Source organism: Elephas maximus, chromosome 7 (assembly GCF_024166365.1).
Source record: "Elephas maximus indicus isolate mEleMax1 chromosome 7, mEleMax1 primary haplotype, whole genome shotgun sequence".
NCBI lineage: Eukaryota > Metazoa > Chordata > Mammalia > Proboscidea > Elephantidae > Elephas > Elephas maximus.
This window is the reverse complement of record NC_064825.1, coordinates 123,958,737-123,979,798: the sequence shown is the minus strand read 5'-3', so window position 1 is coordinate 123,979,798 and position 21,062 is coordinate 123,958,737. Positions and strand designations below refer to the sequence as shown.

Below are 21,062 nucleotides of genomic sequence, written 5' to 3'. Positions count from 1 at the left end.
GGCAGTCCATGGTATATTAATATTCTTTGGCAACACCATAATTCAAAGGCATCAATTCTTCTGTCTTCCTTATTCATTGTTCAGCTTTTGCATGCATATGAGAAGAACACTTAATTGTGCTCCTGTGGAACCTGTACATAGACCAAGGGGCAGCTTTTTGAACAGAACAAGGGGATACTGCACGGTTTAAAATCAGGAAAGGTGTGTGTCAGAGTTGTATCCTTTCACCATACTTATTTGATCTGTATGCTGAGCAAACAATCCAAGAAACTGGACTATGTGAAGAACACAGCATCAGGATTGGAGGGAAGACTCATTAACAACCTGTGATATGCAGACGACACAACCTTGCTTGCTGAAAGTGAAGAGGACTTGAAGCACTTACTGATGAAGATCACACCACAGCCTTCGGGATGGATTACACCTCAACATAAAGAAAACTAAAATCCTCACAACTAGGCCAATAAGCAACATCAACAAAAATCCTCACAACTGGACCAATAAGCAACATCATCATAAATGGAGAAAATATTGAAGTTGTCAAGGATTTCATTTTACTGGAATGAGCAATCAACGCCCATATAAACAGCAGTCAGGAAATCGAATGACATATTGCATTCGGCAAATCTGCTGCAAAAGGCTTCTTTAAAATGTTAAAAAGCAACTCGTCACTTTGAAGACGAAGGTGCACCTGACCCAAGCCATGGTATTTTCAATTGCCTCATACGCATGGGAAAGCTGGATAATGAATAAGGAAGCCCAAAGAAGAATTGATGCCTTTGAATTATGGTGTTGCCGAAGAATGCTGAATAAACCACGGACTGCCAGAAGAATGAACAAATCTGTCTCGGAAGAAATACAGCCAGAATACTCCTTAGAAGGGAGGATGGCAAAGCTTTGTTTCACGTACTTCGGACATATTATCAGGAGGGATGTCCCTAGAGAAAGACATCATGCTTGGTAAAGTAGAGGGTCATTGAAAAGAGGAAGACCCTCAACAAGATGGATTGACACAGTGACTGTACCAGTGGTCTCAAACACAGCAACAACTGTGAGGATGGCGCAGGACCAGGCAGTGTTTCATTCTGTTGTACACATAATTGCTATGAATTGAAATCAACTCGATGGTACCTAACACAACAACAACAGCAACAACAACATGAGGGGACTGAAAACACCACGGCTTGGATCAGGCGCACCTTAGTCCTCAAAGTGACATCTTTGCTTTTTAACACTTTAAAGAAGTCTTTCGCAGCAGATTTGCTCAACGCAATAACCACAGGTATAGGGTTAGCATTTTCCCCCGCATATTTTTGAGGGACACAATTTGATTCCCAACAGGGGCATTTCCCCAGGGTGGAATGGAACATCCCCGACTTCTAGGGAGGGCAGCCAGCTAGGCATTCTCTTTTGGAAGGCTGAGCCCTCTTGCCTGGAGGACAGGAAGAATTGTTCTACTGCTAATGATTTGGATAGTCAGGGTCTTTACTGACATGCTCTCTGGGGCTATGGTGAGAGGAAAATTAGGAGCTCCAGTGTAGCAGGAAGAAGATGGTGGGGGCGGAGGGGAGAAGGGGGCAAAGCCCAAGGCAGGGGTTTCACACCTGGAGAGGGACCCGAGGGAAGGGCTGTGCAAGGGGACTGTTGCCCAGGAACCCTGTGGTGTGGAATCCTGTTAACCACCAGCCACCCTGTCTTGCCAGGAGTGGGAACTTCACACTCAACAAGGGCAGGCTACCCCATGAAGACCCCAGTGGAAGGAGAAGTGGGGGCCAATGGCTGGACTCTGGGGGTTTGGGGTGGGGAGTGCTGCTTACCAACATAACAAAGAAAACTGTATTCCCAGACAAGATTACACTTGCCAGTACAGGGGTAGGATTCTACCACATATTTGGGAGGGATACAACTCAATCCATAACACTGGCTTTCCAGGGATTTTGGTTGAGAATTCCACAATAATTCCTCATCCCCAAAGCCTCAGGTACTAGGTTGGCTTGATGACTGTGACTCAGCTGGTCTTCACGGGTGAGTGGTGGGAACCTGGCTATACTGCCTGTGTCTTCACACTCTAGCCCTGAACCCAGAAGGAGTTATGGCAGCCCCCACAGTATCACTCACCCATGACCAGAGCACCCCTCTCTGGACATCATGCTGGCCACCACTCCAGATCTCTGTGTCACTACAACACGCCCTCCTTTGCTGCCCCCAGACCTGCTAACCTGCCATTGCCCCCCGCCCCTGCCACCTGATTTGCATTACAGCGAGCAGATGCAGGGACCTGCCACCCCATCACAGGGCTGCTAAAATCTCCTGCAAACAAATTCATTCCTTCTTGCATTGAATACCTGTCTTAGTCATCCAGTGCTGCTATAACAGAAATACCACAAGTGAATGGCTTTAACAGAGAGAAATTTATTCTCTCACAGTCTACTAGGCTACAAGTCCAAATTCAGGGCGCTGGCTCCAGGGAAAGGCTTTCTCTCTGGCTCTGGAGGGAGGTCCTCATCATCAGTCTTCCTTTGGTCTGGGAGCATCTCAGTGCAGGAACCTCAGGTCCAAAGGATATGCTCTGCTCCCAGCACTGCTTTCTTGGTTGTATGAAGTCCCCATGTCTCTCTGCTCGCTTGTCTCTTTTCTATCTCAAAAGAGCTTGGCTTAGTCTTGTAGACCTCATCAGTATAATTGCCGCTAGTCCATCTTATTACCTTATAGTGATAGGATTTACAAAATATAGGGAAATTACATCAGGAGATAAAATGGTAGACAATCATACAAGGGAATCACGACCTAGCCAAGTTGACAGATATTTTGGGGGGACACAATTCAATCCCTGACAATACCCAAATATAAGCGGGGGCCCCGTATGGGCCAGTCTCTGCAAGGTGATCCCAGGGAAAGACGGCCAGGCCAGGAATCAAACATAATTTAAAAGGAAAGCCAGTTCCTACCTGCAGTTGGGGTGAACTTTAAAGGAGATCTAACTCACACCCACATTTCTCAAAAGGCTCTCTCTTCCCAGTGAAACTTGCCCTATAGCCTGCCTTGGAGGATCTTCAGTCTTTCTCCCTGCTCTCCTCACCCTTCTCTCAGCTCTTTATTAGGTAGATAGACTTAGCTTCTGACTTTTTTTTCCCCCTCCCTTTACTCTTTCACGGGAGGGCAGTGATAGTTCAGTGGTATAACTCTTGCTTTCCACGCAGCAGACCTGGATTCGATTCCAGTCAATGCACGTTAACACACCTGTCAGTGGAGGCTTACGTGTTGCTACGATGCCAAACAGGTTTCAGTGGAGCAGCCAAACCAAGACAGACTAGGGAGAAAGGCTGGCAAATGACTTCCAAAAATCAGCCAATGAAAACCCTGTGGATGACAATGATCTAATCCCTTTGTTTATGGGGTCACCATAAATCAGGGGCTGATCCGCCAGCAGCCAGGAAGAATGACAACAGCACTCTTTCTGGAGTCCCTGGGTGGTGCAAATGGTTAACATACTCGGCTGCTACCTAAAAGGTTGGAGGTTCCAGCCCACCCAGAGACACCTTAGAACAAAGTCTTGGAGATCTACTTCTAAAAAATCAGCCACTGAAAACCCTATGGAGCGCAGTTCTACTCTGACACATGTGGGGTTGCCATGAGTCGAAGTCAACTGAACGGCAACTGGTTTTTACTCTTTCTATAAAGTTTCCATTGCAGAAAGCTCTGGAAGCGGCCTGGTCATGATTACAGTCTCCTTAGAGGTTAGGTGAGAGTCCGAGTGGTCAAAGATAAACAGTCTTCCCAGTGAGTGAGGGGGAAGGAAGGGAAGGAAAAGGGAGGAAGATTGTAACATGGTTCCCTACAGTGCAGTGAACTACTTCCTACGGCCCTTCTAGCCATGGTCTTCATGACTCAGATAATGACTGAGTGGGACCATACAAATAAGGCATACGGATCCTGTAATGGTTGGGGTTATGTGGCAACTTGGCGACACCATGATTCCTGGTATTGTATGGTTGGCCTCCATTTTATGTATTGTAAATCCTAGCCTCTACATGTTAATGAGGCAGGATTGGTGTGGGGTGGATCTTGAGTCACAGCCTTGCAGGCGGGCATGACTCAAGTCCCACTCTTACTTACGTTATGCCCTTCCCTGGGGTGTGACCTGTGTCCAAGGTATATATATGTGGATGCCCTAGTGGGGCTCTTTCTCTCTGCATCTGGATCCCGCATCTGGTTTGTGATTGTCTAACCTTTGGTTCTTGGGACTTGAGTCAGAGGCCTGCCGTCTGACCTGCTGATTCTGGAATTCACCAGTCTCCACAGCCCCAGGGGCCAGCGGCCTATCGTGTGACCTGATTCACCAGTTTCCAAAGACTTGTGAGCCAGCAGTCTGTGGCCTGACCTGCCGGTTTGCGTGTTTGTCAGCCCCTACAGGCATGTGGGTGGGGAGAAGCCTATGTCTGATCTTGGATTTGGGACTTGCTAGCCTCCACAACCTCATGAGCCATTTCCTTGATATGGTTATGAGTTCTGTGAGACTTTGCAGGAAATTATGGACCCCAAAGACAGGAGGGAGAGTACCGAGGGGAGGAGGAGTAGTTGATGTTAGAGATGATGAGTGGTACAGTAGTTTGGAAAAGTTGGACATTTGGGACATCTTTAAGTCCCACTTCATGGGAACCAGCTTATAAATTATCCACTGACTCCCGTTAATAAAATATTATCCCCATCACCCAGTCATAACATGTTATTCATTCTTCCCATATAACAGCAGTCTCTCAGTAAGAGTTTATGACATGCCAGAAAGGGCCACATGAACCAGCGACCACATGATCCTGAGACCAGGAGAACTAGATGGTGGCCGGCTACAACCGATGACTGCCCTGACAGGGAACACAACAGAGAACCCCTGAGGGAGCCGGAGAGCAGTGGGATGCAGACCCCAAATTCTCATAAAAAGACCAGACTTAATGGTCTGACTGAGACTAGAAGGATCCCGGTGGTCATGGCCCCCAGACCTTCTGCTGGCCTAGGACAGGAGCCATTCCCAAAGCCAACTCTTCAGACATGGATTGGACTGGACGATGGGTTGGAGAGAGATGCTGGTGAGGAGTGAGCTTCTTGGATCAGGTGGACACTTGAGACTATGTTGGCATCTCCTGCCTGGAGGGGAGTTGAGAGGGTGGAGGGGGTTAGAAGCTGGCGAAAAGGACACGAAAAGAGAGAGTGGAGGGGAGAGCGGGCTGTCTCATTAGGGGGAGAGTAATTGGGAGTGTGTAGCAAGGTGTATATGGGTTTTTGTGTGAGAGACTGACTTGATTTGTAAACTTTCACTTAAAGTACAATAAAATTAAAAAAAAAAAAAAAAGGAGTTTATGACATGCCAGGCCTTGTATCAAGCCTATGCCTAAATGGAAGATTCTTGTGATGTCAATACCAGGGATGCCCTTGTTCCGACATGGAGGTATTGAGTTCTTAACATATTTTTATTGAGTATCTACCAGGTGCTGCAGATGTAAAGACTGAAGGTCCCTGAGCTCAGGAAGCTTGGTTAGCAAACAGAGTAAAGAGTTAGAGAACAAGTAAATGCAAACATACAGCTCAATCGCCTCGTATCCCAGGGGTCTGAGCCCATTTTAAAGAAAAGCTGTATAGACCTGGCCCTACAGCCCACTCTGATTTTTTCCCCCGGAGGGGAAAGAAGCTGGTTCTTACTGAGCACCTACTGTGTGCTGGGGACTTTCAATAACCCTCGTCATAGTCTGTGAGGATGACGTTATTGCTCCCAATCACAGATGCTCAGCAAAGGGCAGTCACTTGCCACCCACCTGGGGTGCAAAGGCAGGACTAGCAGCCGGGTCTTCTGCATTCTTCCCACCGCCCCCCTGCCTTCCTCGGGGTCCCTCGTGGACAGGTGCCCACACTGCCCAGGGGCCTCGGAAGAGTGTGGGAATTTCTCCTCTGAGGATTATGAGGTCAGAAGAGGATGGCACAGGGACAGTGGACGGATGGACATCTTCTAGCTCATGCACACCACTTACACACTGGTCACCCCTACACATACTTGGGCTCACACTTTCTTGCGCACACACACACCTATCGCTTGTACCGACCCCTGGTCTTCTGCAAAGTCCCTTCATGAAGGGAGAGTGTGGTGGGCAGGGCTACCCGAGACTATCTCCCTTCCCCATTGATGGAGATTAACTTTATCTGAACGCCAGAGTGACAACTAACTCTCTGGCTGTCCCCGCCTTTCCCCCCACCTCCTCACGTGTGCACGAGTGCGCGCACGCACACACACACACACACACACAGGCACACACGCACTCTGGCTGACAGCGACTTCCTTCCTCAGCCTTACTCCCTGGCCTCTGCCCTGTGTCTGCAGTCCTGTGGCTTTGGGAGCTGACAGCTGGTGGGCTGGAACCCAGCACTCCCTTGGTGCTCAGGTAAGGAAGGATGTAGCCCAGGGGTGGGCAGTCTTGGTCCTCTCAGGGCACACAGGGAGAAGTCACAGTTTTACCGGGAGAAAGGGACTGGCAGAGGGTTGAGTTTACCAAAGACTGGAGGGGACCTGCTGCCTGGAGGAGGAAACATGATGACATTATCTTAGGCATTAGCTAGATCCCAGGCACAATGGTGGACCATTAAGCCTTCCCTTTCAATATTTACAAGCAATCTGGGTGGGTGGATTATAGAACAGGCTTACCCAGTGCCGTGGAGTCGATTCCGACTCATAGCGACCCTATAGGAGAGAGTAGAACATCCCCATAGAGTTTCCAAGGAGTACCTGGCGAATTTGAACTGCTGACCCTTTGGTTAGCAGCCGTAGCACTTAACCGCTATGCCACCAGGGTTTCCAACCACAGGCTTAGTTAGGGTAAATGACCCAAGTTCAAGTGCCACGGAGCAGAGGGGCTGGGATTCAAACCCAGGTCTCTGACTCTAGCCCCTTGTTGAAGCAGGGCCCTAGCTGCTGGATCCCTGAGAGTTCTGGGGGTTTGGAGACCATCTCCATGCAGCCAGAGGGACTGAGTTAGATGGTTCCTACAGGACAGGGCAGGACCGTGCTGAGTACCCCCATCGGATGTGGGAATACAGGTGCAGAGAGGGGTTGGCACTCACCTGTCTGCTGGGAGTGGAGTCTAATTCCACCCCTGCAGCTGGGGAACACGGGGCAAGCGGTTGTGCCTTTCCAAACCTCAGTTTCCCCATCTGAAAAATGAGCTCTCGTAAGGTTATTATGAGTGAAATTGCTCTGCAAACTCTAAAGCATAGGAAGTGTGACCACTCTTGGGGCACATAGGCCCAAATGCTCCCCTCCAATCTACCTTCAGACTGCCAGCTCCGATGGGCTCACCTGCCAGGAAAATTCTGACTTGATATCTTAGGAGCCCACCCTAGAAAGGACTGTGGTCTCTGGAAAGGTGAGGATTTCCTTATCCTGGCCATCAGTGTAGGCGCTCCTTGGAAACTCTGTGGGATGGTTCTACTCTCTCCTGTAGGGTCGCTATGAGTCGGAATCGACTCGACGGCATTGGTTGGGTTCTGGGGCCAACAGTGTATGCTCTGGAAAGACCAGTACTGAAGACCCACCCCTCTTCTTCCCTCCTCCTCCATCCTCTCTTGTTTTGAGCAGAGGAAAGAGCACAAAAAACCCCACAAAAATCCAAAACCAAACTCCATTGCCGTAGAGTTGGTTCCGACTCATAGCGACCCTGTAGGACAGAGTAGAACCGTCCCATAACTGTTGCTCTTCTACATGCTTGTTTTGTTTGGATGGCTCTGAGCAAGTTAAACTCTTGAGTATCAGTTTCTTCATCCGTAAAATGGGGGTAGAGAGCAGTACAAGCACCTTCTTCCTGGAGCCTACGTAAAGGACCTACCACAGTCCCTGCTGCGTCCTGGGTGCCCAGGGCAATCTTCGTTCCCATCCCTGCTGTCCATCCCCTACCTCCTACAGGGAGCCCCCACCCTGATTTCCTCAGCCCTCACTGAACTCAACCAGTTTAGGTCCAGTGGTCTCTCTGGTTCTAAGTGAGGCTGTGCGCATGCAGGTCCGGGGTGCCTGCACGCCCACTAGAGGGCTTCTCCAGCACCTACCCAGAGTAATTGCTCAACAAATGTATGCTTTGAATGAGAGAGTGAATAAATGAATGAACAGGGGTGGGCTTCCTGGCCCCTTGTCAGATGGGGCAGGCAGGGCAGCTATGGCTAACTCTGGGCAGAGGAGAGGCCCAATCTGGCAGTTCCTCCTGCCCAGCCCTCGCCCTGTTCTTATCTATTTCCTCTCCAGCTATGAGAGGAGAGGCCGGCTCCACCCTGTGCAGCTAACACACCGGGCCAGCTAGCATTGTGGGAGCCAGGGGCCGCAGAGAGGAGCTGCAGAGATGTAAGGTCTAGGGGTGTTGGGGGGAGGGGTGGCACCCCTAAAGGCATAGAATCCTCCCCTCCCCCCCATCCCCTAGTCTAGCCGAACCCTTCTTTCCCTTATCATGAGTCTTGCTCATCTCCCAGGGCTCCGGGCATTGGGAAAAGTCCTGCATGGTTAATCTCCTTCCTATCTCTCCTTTGTGCGCGTGAGCTAGTTGCTTAATGGTAAGCACATTGACATGTATTAGCACCCAATGGTTTGTGCTCAACTGCTAAGCCCTGGCGGCGGGACCACCAAGCGCTAGGCTGCCAACTGAAAGGTTGGCAGTGGCTTCAAAAGATAAAGACCTGGAGATCTGCTCAGCCTAGAAAACCCTATGGGGCAGTTCTACTCTGTGACTTGGGGTTGCGATGAGTGGAAATCGACTCGACAGCACCTAACAACAACTAACCTACAGGTTGGTGGTTTGAACCCACCCAGTGGCACCAGGGAAGAAAGGCCTGCTGATCTACTTTGAGAAAACCCTATGGAGTACAGTTCTGCTCTGTAATACATGGGGTCGCCATGAGTCAGAATCAACTAGCTGGCAATGGGCTTAGTTTTTTCTTTTTTGCTAATATGTGCCAGGCCCTGTTCTAAATGTTTATTATATATTATACCCGTCACTGGCGAGTCAGTTCTGATTCATCGCAACCTTACAGGACAGAGTAGAACTGCCCCATAGGGCTTCCTAGTCTGTAATCTTTATGGAACAGGCTGTCACATCTTTCCCCTTGGAGCAGCTGATGGGTTCAAATCCCTGACCTTCTCTTTAACAGCCGAGCGCTTTAACTGCTGTGCCACCAGTGTTCCTTTTTTATATATTAACTCATTAATTCTCCCAAGAACCCTAATGAGCTAGGCACTGCTATGACTCAACCCATGCTACCCACGAGGAGACAGGATCAGAAGGTGAAATGCCTGCCCAAGGTTGCACAGTGGGCAGGAGGTGGTGCTGGGATGTCAGCCCCCAACTCACTGCCTTTGCTCAGCTTCACTGATCCCCCACCGGCTCATCTGTAAGGTGCATAGGGCAGATACGTCTCTCCTGGCTCCCAGCCCAGCCCTCTCTCAGGTTGCCCTGCACTGCCAACCTCAGCCCCTCCTTCTCCCCGCTGCAGAGTCCTGCGATGGCGACCAATGCCACGAAGCTGCTCTGCCCCCTCCTGGAGCAGATGAGCCAGCTCCAAAGCCACAGGAACTCCAGCATCCGCTACATGGACCACGCGTCGGTGCTGCTGCACGGCCTGGCCAGCCTGCTGGGCCTGGTGGAGAACGGACTCATCCTCTTCGTGGTGGGCTGCCGCATGCGCCAGACAGTGGTCACCACGTGGGTGCTACACCTGGCGCTGTCCGACCTGCTGGCCACCGCCTCCCTGCCCTTCTTCACCTACTTCCTGGCCGTGGGCCACTCATGGGAGCTGGGCACCACCTTCTGCAAGCTGCACTCCTCCATCTTCTTCCTCAACATGTTCGCCAGCGGCTTCCTGCTCAGCGCCATCAGCCTGGACCGCTGCCTGCAGGTGGTCCGGCCCGTGTGGGCGCAGAACCACCGCACGGTGGCCGCGGCCCACAGGGTCTGCCTGGGGCTCTGGGCCCTGGCTGTGCTCAACACTGTGCCCTACTTCGTGTTCCGGGACACCATCCCAAGGCGGGACGGGCGCATCATGTGCTACTACAATGTGCTGCTCCTGAATCCGGGGTCTGACCGCAACGCCACGTGCAACTCGCGCCAAGCGGCCCTGGCCGTCAGCAAGTTCCTGCTGGCCTTCCTGGTGCCGCTGGCCATAATCGCCTCGAGCCACGCGGCCGTGAGCGTGCAGCTGCGCCACCGCGGCCAAAGGCGGTCCAGCCGCTTCGTGCGCCTGGTGGCCGCCGTGGTGGCGGCCTTCGCGCTCTGCTGGGGTCCCTACCACGTCTTCAGCCTGCTGGAGGCGCGCGCGCACGCCGACGCGTCGCTGCGGCCGCTCGTGGGGCGCGGGTTGCCCTTCGTCACCAGCCTGGCCTTCATCAACAGCGTGGTCAACCCGCTGCTCTACGTGCTCACCTGCCCCGACGTGCTGCGCAAGCTGCGGCGCTCGCTGCGTAGCGTGCTGGAGAGCGTGCTGGTGGACGACAGCGAGCTGGGCGGCACCGGCAGTAGCCGCCGCCGCCGCGCCTCCTCTGCTGAGTCTTCGCCGGGTCCCCGTCGCCTGTCCCAAATCAGGCCCGCGCGCCTCCTTGGCTGCCTGAGGGGCGAGCGCGGCGCGTCCCCGCCCCGGGGCCGAGTGTGCTCCCTGGAGGAGCGGGGCCCGCTGAGCCCGGAGCCCGGCATCGCTTCCCGCTAGGAGGACGCTCCGATTCTCCCCGGACGGCGGAGCTAGCAGCCCGCACCGTGCGCAAAGGCCTCGTGAGCGTACGCGATTTAGATGCAGCTGTCCCGGCCCCAGCCTCAGTGACCCTAATAGGTAGTTGGAAGGACACGACCCAGGAATCTGCATTTTAAAGCGCACCAGACGATGCAGGAAGAAACAAAGCAAGTTACCGCAGCGCTTCAAGAACTTCGATTTGATGCACGCACGGCTACCAGCCGGTTAAAGTGCAGACTCGGATTTACCTGGGGCTGGGGCGGAGGGGTGCTGAGATTCTGCGTTTCTAACTAGCTGCCCCCGGGAGGTCAGGACAGCTGGTCTGTGGACCGCGCTTGGAGTAACACTGGGTTAAAATCATAACACCTTTCAAACGAGGACAGTGGACACCCAAGGGCACTGGGATGCAGTTCCCTGGAGTTCAATGCTTCCACATGACTGGGGAGAAGTTATTTTTATATTCGACCACTAATGTATTTTTGGAGTAGAAAAGTGAGATCTCAGAAATCCGGTTCCAGTCTAACCTTCACTTCAGTCAACATTTATTGAGCTTTATCCCACTCTTGGAGCCCTGGTGGCACCAGTGGTTAAGCGTTCGGCCACTAACTGAAAGGTCGTCAGTTCGAATCCACTAGCCGCTCGCTCCTTGGAAACCCTATGGGGCAGTTCTGCTGTGTCCTGTAGGGTCACTGAGAGTCAGAACTGACTAGGGCAACAGGTGTGGTTTGTTTTCGGTATCCTCTTAGGAGGCAGGTACTATTGGTCCCAGTTTTTACAGAGGAGGAAACAGAGGCACAGGGAGATTAAGTAACTTGCCTAGTTTCATGGCTGATGAGGAAGTCTGCACTCTAACCTCCAACCATTAGATGCTCAATACATACTTGGGAAGCGAAAGAACACCCTTTGGCTTATCCAAGGTACTTATGCTAGTAGCTGCCCTGGGGCCCTGGTTTCGATTTTCTCACTCAGTACTGCCCAGAGCGTTTATATAGCAGAAACAACACAGGGTACCTTGGTTAAATGTTTGTGAAACACTGGGCAATCAGTCTGATGGGCTGCTGCTGAAGGTCTTCTGTCTTCAGTGCTAGGATGCTCACTGCAGCCTCTGAGACCTCAGTCCGTGGCACTTCTAGCTAACTAACTCCTATCCTGAGCCTTGTGCAGGCCTGGTGTTTTGTGGGGTGCCCTCTGGGCAAAGCTGGGAATTGCAAGATCTTTGCAGCGCCCACCAGCCAACCACATAGGCCCTGGGAAGGGCAGCCGTGGCTCCCAGCTTGTAGATGAGAGGGTACCTGGCACCTCCTTCTAGCACTGTACTTCCCATTGCACCATAACTTTTGTCTAGTATGTATTTCCTCGACCCACTGTGGACTTGGGGACAGAGATGGCCAGTTTTCAGCTCTGCATCCCCAGGACTGGCCTGCAAACGCTGGGTGGGTGGAGCATTAGTGGAACAGCTAGGATGAGAAACACTGGTCTCCCTCAGCATCTGGGTCTCATGCCCCTTCTGCCACCCCCAGGCTGGGGTTCCCAAAGGCTGGGCTGGCTAGCTCCTTGTTTCTGCCCAGTCCTAGCCCTAGGCAGTGCCTGGCCCACAGCTAGCACTCAGCCACCTGAACAGCTGGCATCCCATCTCAACGCCTCACCCCATGCCCCCTCCAGCCCTGACCAACTTTCCTTACTGCACAGCACTTTCACCACCTGACATACGACATACTTTCCTCGTTTATTATGTTTTCCTCTGTCAGAATGAAAGCGCCTTGAGGGTGGGGACTTTTGTCCGACTCCCCGTATCTAGAATTCTGCCTGCTCACAGTGGGCAATCGGTAATTTTGTTGTAGATGGACAGGCATGAGTTAATCGGATCTGGGGGGCTGCTGTGGACCCTGACACAGGAAAGAAGGTCCTGCAGTGAAACCCTGCTCCCTGCAGTCTCCCCATTTTAAACTTTCAGTGTTGAAGGTGACAGGGGGGAGGTGTTGAGCTTGCTGGCTGACAGGGTCAGTGGGATGCAGAGGTACCCAAAGCAGCCCTTGGGAAGCTGGGGCGGGAGGAATAGGACAAACACATTTGGGGGAGTCACCCTTGGTCACCACCTTGGTGATAAGCCAGGAGAATTCACTGTTCTTGGTTTGAAGACATTGGAGAAGGACCAGAAGGAAGACAGGGAGCTGAACCTCTTTCCCCCATCAGTCTCTACCAGGCCCTTTCTGGGCCTCTATCCCCCTAAAACCTGTCCACAAGGCCCCAAAGGCTCAGGAGCCCCATCTGGGGTGGGGTGCCTATTTTGGAGCTGCAGAGTTGCTGTGCCAGGCTCAGCAGAGGTGTCTGACCAGTGGCCTGAGGCGGGGGCTGTATCTCACACGGTGGGTGGCCACGGAAGGTCTCAGGCTGTTCTGTGGTCAGTTCTTGGCTGCTGGCCGCTGGGGTGGCTGCTTCTGCAGCAGGACCAGGGTGTCCCGCTTCTCAATGGTGCGTAGCTGCTTCTTCTTTGCCCGCTTGAGCTTGGCGGGGTTTCGGATCTGGGGGTGGTGTGAGGGGAGGACGTTAGTGTAGGGAAGGGGAGACCACCCTGCAGAGCCTGGGACTGCACTGCAAGGGTGGGGATGGGCATATCCTGACCGCACTGTCCGGCCTGGCTGTGGTTCTGGCCCCCAGTGCGGGGAGGGGGAAGGACTCACCACTTGGACAACCTCTGCCCTCCGCTCATTCTCCAGGCGGCGCCTCAGGTTCTCGGCCCGGCGCTGCTTTTTCTCCTGAGCAGGACACACAGGGAAGGACAGGAAGGAGAGTTGAGCTTGGGAGCCTTGGTCTCTCAGACCCCAGAGCAATGACAGCTACTGGAATTCCCAGAAGGGGAGGGGAAAGACCCTTCTCTCCTGGCTCCAGGCTCTTCCTGGCCATGTGGGTGGAGGCCTGGGAAGGGGAGAGGCCCTGGAACCTCTGGGGAGAGCCAGCACCAGGGCTCACCACGGTGGAAAGTTCCTGACCCCACCTAGCAGGTGGGCTCTTGGGCAGGCAGCTCAGGACAGGACTGGATGGGCTAGGAAATGGGGGCTTCCCACCTGGAAACCCATGTGCACCCAGCCTGTGGCCCCGCGACCCCTCCTCCAGGGTGCCACATGGTCAGGGGCCTCTTGGCATTGGCAACCCAGGGCAGCAGGCGTGGCCTAGGCCCCTGGGGAGGAAGGAGAAGTGAGACCTGGGCCCCTGGATCAGGGGAAGTTCTGGGTAGGGGGCTGGGCAGGGCACCTCTGGGAAGGACGATGAGAAGAAGGCTCCATCTTGCTCAAGAGGGTGCAGGGCCACACAGGAAGTGAGATAAGGCCTCAGAATACAGTGGCGGTCACCCCGTCCATACAGCCTCGGCCACAGGCCAAGCAGGGTGACTTGAAGGAGGGACGAATGATGGAGTGCCAGTGGTGAGGCCAGGGACGAGGTGTCTGACCCCTGATCCTGCACTCCCCCTGTGGTCCTAGGGTCACTGGCTGAGGTCCCGGGAGGCAGACCTTGATCACCACCACTGCCACCGGTTGCTCTCTGCAGGCGGCCTGCAGGGCATTGCCTTCTCTCCCACCAGTCCCTGGCCCATGTGGGTGAGGCTGCGGCCCTTGACAGGGGCTGCGTGAAGACTGAAGATGCTGGGTGTGAAACTCTAAGGGGCATTCTTGGCCCTGGGATAGGAGTTGGTGATAGTCGGTGGAAGGTGTGGGGCTGTCACTTTGCTGATGTCTGTGCTTCTTGGAGAATGACAGCAACAATACTGGGGATGCATCTTTCCAATCTGTACGCCTTCCTGCCCGAGCAGGTGCTAAGGAAAGGGACCTTGATCCCTGTCTCACAGACAGCTCCCATCCCCTGCGAGGACTGCCAGGGCTTCTTCCTGGGCATCCCCACTCTGGTGCCAGCACCTGGCGGACACATCCCCAGTCTCCACTCCCAGGCCTCCTCCCTGTCCCTGGGCCTCCTCAGGCCCAGGCTACCTCACCGGGCATCCCTACCCCCATGCTCTCAGATTGCATTTCTGCTTCTGGCCAGGTGCCCTACGGGCCCTCAGGTAGAAGAATGGCTCTTGACCAAGCCAGGCTCCTCTTGGGCACATCTCTGAGCCCCCCTTCCCCTTGTTTCAGCAGGCATCAGCTCAGCCCCTGGAGCTCCAGCCTCGGCACCCCAGAGCTGGCCCCTCACCTGCCGGCGCCTCTCCTTCTCCTCCTCCAGGTGCCGGGCAAAGTCCTTAGCCAGCTTCCTCTCCTGCCGCTCCTTCATCTTCCGCTGCCAGGATGTACGCAGAGGCTTGTCCTGAACCATCTGGGAGAACCTGGAGGGGAAGAGCGGGCTGCTCACAGGGTCTGTGGAAACCCTTGCCCCTCTGAGCTCTGGCCTGAGTCTTCCTCTCCAGAACCCAGTGAGAACCACCTTCCCGAACTGCCTGCTTACCTGGCAGTCAACCCTGATGCTCCAGGGGCTGCAGAAACTTGGGCGGGATACACCCCTACCATTTCTCAACTGTTTTTGTGCCTGAGGTGGATACTCTTGTTCTTGACATTTACAGAGGAGCAAACTAAGGTTAAATACCTTGCCCAAGGTCACCTTGTCCCCAGGTGGCAGTCTGGACTTGAACCTGTGTCTGCGAGCCCAAACCCCCCAGCCTCTCCTGCAAAGCTCTGCTGCTTCTGCAAGTGGAGTCTGCCCTGTGCGTGAATGCCTCTGGAGACGGGGCACTCACTCCCTATAGAATAGCAGGGATGCTCGGAGCTCTCCCCAAGGACTGAGAATCTGTTTCCCCAGCTGGGGAGATGTGAAAATACAGTGGGCGTTAGGGCTAGCAACGAATTCTTGAATTCCTTAAGAGTGATACCAGCATGTAGGTATAGAAGAAATGAGATTGTTTCTATTAAGATGCACACCGCACGGGCCTGATAAGCATTTTATCAGTAAAATGATATTTTTAAGACGTGTATTAAAATACTCTGGCGGGGGGGGATGCTGAGGGCCAAGATGAATCTGTTGCTGTCATCAGTTGTCATCCAGTTGACTCCGACTCCTGGCAACCCCACGTGTGCAGAGTAGAACTGCTCCATAGGGTTTTCATGGCTGTGACCCTTCAGAAGCAGACTGCCAGGCCTTTCTTCTGAGGTGCCTTTGGTGGGTTTGAACTGCCAACCTTTCGGTTAGTAGCTGAGTGCTTAACCGTTAGTGCTACCCAGAGACTCCGATGGGAATATGGGCGTTCACTCAATTTTCTCTCCTTTTCTGTATGTTTGAACATTTCCATAATAAAATAAAAACACTGTCTCTTGGTGGCCTCCATCTACTGGTCTATGTTCTTTCTGTTCTCACCTGAACGAGCTTGTTTGGGTGTCCCACAGGACTTATTTTCTCCTGTTTAAACCCCCAGGTCTCTTCAGCAGATCCCCTCCTAGTGGCCTTTCCACTCCTCCCACCAATTTTGTGACTTCCAAAAGAGCTCCTGTTCATCCACGCCCATTCCGTGGAGCCCTGACTGCCCCAGCGAGTCTGCTGGCCCTGCCCCGGCCTCTGGATGCCTTGGTACAGGCTGGGTAGCACCCACTGCCACCCACTGGGAAGGGTCAATACTCCCTTCTGAGCCGCCTTCTCCACTTCGTGCTCTGGGCCTGGGAATCTGGCTGGAGGCAGGCACACAGAGCCCAACCCTTGACCCCAGCCTGGTTCTGCCCTTCCCTGCAGCTCTGTCTGCCTCTTTGACCCCAGCAAGCTCCCCACGGAGCATTCTCCCCATCCCCAAGGGCCCGATGATAACCTACTAACGGTTGCATGGGAGAAAGATGTAGTGATCTGCTTTCCTAAAGATTTTAGTCTAGCAAACCCTATGGGGGCAGTTCTACTATGTCACATGGGGTTGCTATGAGTCGGAACCGATGCAAAGGCCGCTGGTTTAACATGGGGTTGATGGCTCCTCCCTGGATTGTTGTGAGAATTAAAGGCATTGTAAGGAAGGTACTCAGCATGGGGCCTGTACCGCAGGCACTCACGAGCAATGGCTGATGTATTATGGGAGCCCTGGGTGGTACAGTGGTTAAGAACTCGGCTGCTAACTGAAAGGTCAGTTGTTCAAACCCACCAGCTGCTCTGTGGGAGAAACATGTGGTAGTCTTCTTCCATAAAGATTACAACCTTGGAAACCCCATGGGGGCAGTTCTACACTGTCCTATAGGGTCGCTATTCAATCTATATGCTGAGCCAATAATCCAAGAAGCTGGACTATATGAAGAAGAACAGGGCATCAGGATTGGTGGAAGACTCATTAACCTGTGTTATGCAGATGACACAACCTTGCTTGCTGAAAGTGATAAAGACGTGAAGCACTTACTGATGAAGATCAAAGACTACAGCCTTCAGTATGGATTACATCTCAACATAAAACAAAAATCCTCACAACTGGACCAATAAGCAACATCAAGATAAACAGAGAAAATACTGAAGTTGTAAAAGATTTCATTTTACTTGGATCCACAATCAATACCCCTGGAAGCTGCGGTTGAGAAATCAACGTACTGCATTGGGCGAATGTGCTGCAAAAGACCTCTTTAAAGTGTTAAAAAGCAGAGGTGTCACTTTAAGGACTAAGGTGTGCCTGACTCAAGCCATGGTGCTTTCAATTGCCCCATAAATGCATGTGAAAGCTGGACAATGAATATGGAAGACTGAAAAAGAATTGATGCCTTTGAATTATGTTGCTGGCAAAGAATATTCAATATACTATGCCCTGCCAGAAAAATGAATAAATCTGTCTTGGAAGAAGTACAGCCAGAAAGCTCCTTAGAAGCAAGGATGGTGAGACTCTGTTTCATGTACTCTGGACGTGTTATCAGGAGGGACCAGTCCCTGGAGGACATCATGCTTGTTGTCATGGATTGAATTGTGTCCCCCCCCAATATCTGTCAACTTGACTAGGCCATGATTCCCAGTATTGTGTAAATGTCTACAATTTTGTCATCTGATGTGATTTTCCTATGTATTATAAATCCTATCTCTATGATGCTAATGAGGTGGGATTATTGGCAGTTACATTAATGAGGCAGGACTCAATTAGGCTGTGTCTTAAGTCAATCTCTTTTGAGATATAAAAGAGAGAACCGAGCAGAGAGACAGGGGGACCTCGTATCACCAAGAAACAAGAACCAGGAGAATAGTGCGTCCTTTGGACCCGGGCTCCCTGCACCTAGAAACCCCTTGATCAGGGAAGACTGATGACAAGGACCTTCCCCCAGAGCCGACAGAGAAAGCCTTCCCTTGGAGCTGCTGCTCTGAATTTGGACTTCTAGCCTACCGACTACGAAAGAATAAACTTCTGTTTGTTGAAGCCATCCACTTGTGGTATTTCTGTTACAGCAGTACTAGATAACTAAGACACTTGGTAAAATAGACAGGTCAGTGAAAAAGAAGACGACTTTTAACGAGACGGACTGACACAGTGGCTGCAACAATGGGCTCAAGCATAACAATGACTGTGAGGATGGTCCAGGACTGGACAGTGTTTTGTTCTGTTGTTCACAGGGTCACTGTGTGTCGGACACAACTCGAAGACACCTAACAACAGGTCACTATGAATTGGAATTGACAGCACTAGGTTTGCTTTCGGGTTAAAGATTGGGTAAGGCACCCTGGTGGCATAGTAAAGTGCTTGGCTGCTAATTGAAATGTTGGTGGTTCAAACCCACCCAGCAGAAGGTCAGCAGGAGAAAGACTTCTGCTTCTGTAAAGATTAGAGCCAAGAAAACCCTATGGGGCAGCTCTACTCTATGACAAGGGGTTGCTATGGGTTGGAATCAACTCGATGGCACCTAACAACAGGATTATGGGAGTTCAACAAATGATGTCTGCAAAGAGCCCAGCAGAAAGCTTGGCACAGCTGGCACTCAAGAAGTATTATAACGCCTCTTCCTTAAACACTCTCTCCTTCCCCCATAGTTCCACAGCAATGCATTCCTGACTGCTGGTGTTTCCCATTAGCTAACATGGGAAATGAGCTCGTTCCAGGCAGTGTAAACTCTTCCTTCTTCAGATAAGCCTCTTCATTCCTTCATTCAACATGCGCTTTTTGAGCACTCACTATGCCGTTAAAAAGGAGACAAAGAAGACCTTGTGGCTGCCCTTAAGGAGGCTTCAGTACAATTCAAGATGGGTCTACAGGGAATGGGTAAAGAGGTTTCACACACAAGCTTTGGAATTTGATGTGTGCTTCGGTTCTGCTTCTACCACTCCTTTAGCCTCCCCAAGCCTCATTTCCTCATATGTAAAAGGTGGGTAATAATAATACCTGCTTCATGGGGCTGATCTGCAGATTAAATGTGATGCATGCTCTTCCTGCTGTTTAAAAGGCCCTTATTCTGGCCAATCCCTACTAAAGTGCTTAGTACAGTGGTAGAATTCTCACCTCCCATGTGGAAGATCTGGGTTCGGTTCCTGGCCAATGCACTTCATGTGCAGACACCACCTGTCTGTCAGTGGAGGCTTTGATCTGTTGCCATGATACTGAACAGGTTGCAGCAGAGCTTTCAGACTACGACAGCCTGGGAAGAAAGGCCTGGGAACCTACTTCCAAAAATCAGCCAGTGAAAATCCTACGGATCACATCGTCAGATGTGCACCTAATCATATGGATGGCACAGGACCAGGCAGCATTTTGCCCTGTTGTGCACAGCTTGCCATGAGTTGGGCAACTAACTCCATGGCAGCTAACAACAGTAACAGGGTCCTATATAATCAATGTTCTGTAGTAATTTTTTTCATAAAGTCAAATAACTATAACAAACAACAGCGGGTGAAGACCTCACAGCTTTATAAAGTGATGGCTGGTTTTCTTGCTTCTGTTTCCCTCACTAGAGAGAATGCCTTCTGAATGAATACACAAATGAGGTGCTATAGGAGGGGGCCATAGGGCCCCTGAGGAAAGGCATCACAGAAATAACCTCTAGGTCATGGCCTCACCCTCCCAGGATCCCAGAGCATTTCGCAATATTCTGATTATAGCGACCCGTTTGTGTGACACCCCCACTAATGTGAGCTCTCTCCAACCCTGGGGCTGTCTCCTCCTCCTAAAGCCCAGGCTGCACCGGGGCAAAGGAGGAGTCCCAACACCACAGAAGACCCCAGCCTGCACACCCTGTGCCCACTTCACCTCTTCTTGGAGCGATCCTTCCACACCCGCCCTGACTTGGGCTTCCCCTTCGGGATCATCATCGGAACCTCCTCCACCTCCTTCTTCAGCATTTTGGACGCTGGGGCCTGGGCTGAAGAACCTCTTCGCTTCTTTGCCCCGACGCCGCCTGGCACCGTCTCCCCAGCCAGGGTCGGCTTACTGGGATCATGCGGACCCCGGGGGGAGCCGGGTGACTGAGGTGTCAGCTCCTGTAGTGGCTGCGAGGGCTCCGGACCAGTCGCTTGCTGGCCGCGGAACGGCTCTGGTGATCCTAGGCCCGGCTGCAGGTGATGTCGGGGAGATTCAGGGGCCTGCTCCTCCTTACTCTGGGCCAACTCCAAGTCGGGTCCAGTCTGGCTCCGGAAGGGTGTTGGTGCGTCCGCCCCAGGCTCTGGCTGACGTTGGGGGGACCCCGGGCCCGGCTCCTCCTTACTCTTGGATAACTCCGGGTCCAGTTCTCCCTGGCACTGGGAGAACTTTGACTCCTCACATGGCTTCGGCTGACGTAGGGGGGATTTAGGGCTCGACTCCGGCTGTCTTCGAGGTGACTCCAGGCCTGGGTCTTGCTGACAGTGGGGGGACCCTGAGCCTGGCTCTGGCAGCCTTTGAGGAGACCCTAGTTCTACATCCTGTCGGAGACTGAGTGATCCCGGGCTTGTCTCTTGCTGATGTTGAGGGGATCCCAGGCCCGGCTGTCTGGGAGGACTCCGAGGGGACCCGGGCTCCTTCGTTTCCTCTGGGTTTGACTCGAACTCCACAAGGGCCCGTCGCGCCCGCAAAACTGAGGAGGGGCTCGCTGGGGATTCAGGCTTTAGTCCTCCCAGCCTCCGGCTGCGCCTTACCGGCGTATCCATTGCCCAGCCAGAAAGTTTCCAAATCGGAGCCCACGTGCTGCCTCCGCCGGCTCTTGCACTACCGGCGCCCTCCTATGACGTCAGGAGCCTTACGTCATTGCCGGTCAGGAAGGGCTATTAGCTGGGCGGCCATGTTGGTGAGGGGCGGAGAGGCGGGACTGACGGCCCGGGGCGGGAGCGCTGGCTGTATCAGGCGCATGCGCAGTGCAGCTTGGTCCATTTGGTGTGCGACTTTTCCCAGGGACTAGCGGTTGCCTTTTCCGCAGACACAGTTACGCGCTAGA

At 52.7% G+C, this 21,062-nt stretch overlaps 2 protein-coding genes across 3 annotated transcripts; one reads left to right on the top strand and one right to left on the bottom strand.

Annotated features, from left to right (window-relative positions):
* Positions 1-6,333: 6,333 nt before the first annotated feature.
* PTGDR2 (prostaglandin D2 receptor 2) lies at positions 6,334-11,243 on the top strand. Of its 2 annotated transcripts, none has more exons than XM_049892120.1 (2): positions 6,334-6,428; positions 9,514-11,243. In XM_049892120.1, exon 2 carries the CDS (start codon positions 9,523-9,525, stop codon positions 10,717-10,719), a length of 1,197 nt encoding a protein of 398 aa, XP_049748077.1. In that variant the 5' UTR covers positions 6,334-6,428; positions 9,514-9,522; the 3' UTR covers positions 10,720-11,243. The 2 variants fall into 2 exon arrangements, with proteins under 2 accessions (XP_049748077.1, XP_049748076.1); XM_049892119.1 differs by lacking the exon at positions 6,334-6,428 and adding an exon at positions 8,333-8,371.
* Positions 11,243-20,841, bottom strand: CCDC86 (coiled-coil domain containing 86). The gene is made up of 4 exons (XM_049892118.1): positions 19,904-20,841; positions 14,929-15,058; positions 13,422-13,496; positions 11,243-13,262 (listed from the first exon to the last, which is right to left on the bottom strand). Exons 1-4 carry the CDS (start codon positions 20,776-20,778, stop codon positions 13,143-13,145), a joined length of 1,200 nt encoding a protein of 399 aa, XP_049748075.1. The 5' UTR covers positions 20,779-20,841; the 3' UTR covers positions 11,243-13,142.
* Between the last annotated feature and the right edge of the window lie 221 nt (positions 20,842-21,062).

Excerpts from the sequence above, each read along its gene's own strand:
- PTGDR2 (XM_049892120.1), top strand. The coding sequence starts at position 9,523 with ATGGCGACCAATGCCACGAAGCTGCTCTGCCCCCTCCTGGAGCAGATG.
- CCDC86 (XM_049892118.1), bottom strand. The coding sequence starts at position 20,778 with ATGGATACGCCGGTAAGGCGCAGCCGGAGGCTGGGAGGACTAAAGCCT. Across the intron at positions 15,059-19,903 it reads AAGGATCGCTCCAAGAAGAG|GTTCTCCCAGATGGTTCAGG; the intron begins GTGAAGTGGGCA and ends CTTCCCCTCCAG. Across the intron at positions 13,263-13,421 it reads GGGCAGAGGTTGTCCAAGTG|ATCCGAAACCCCGCCAAGCT; the intron begins GTGAGTCCTTCC and ends CACCACCCCCAG.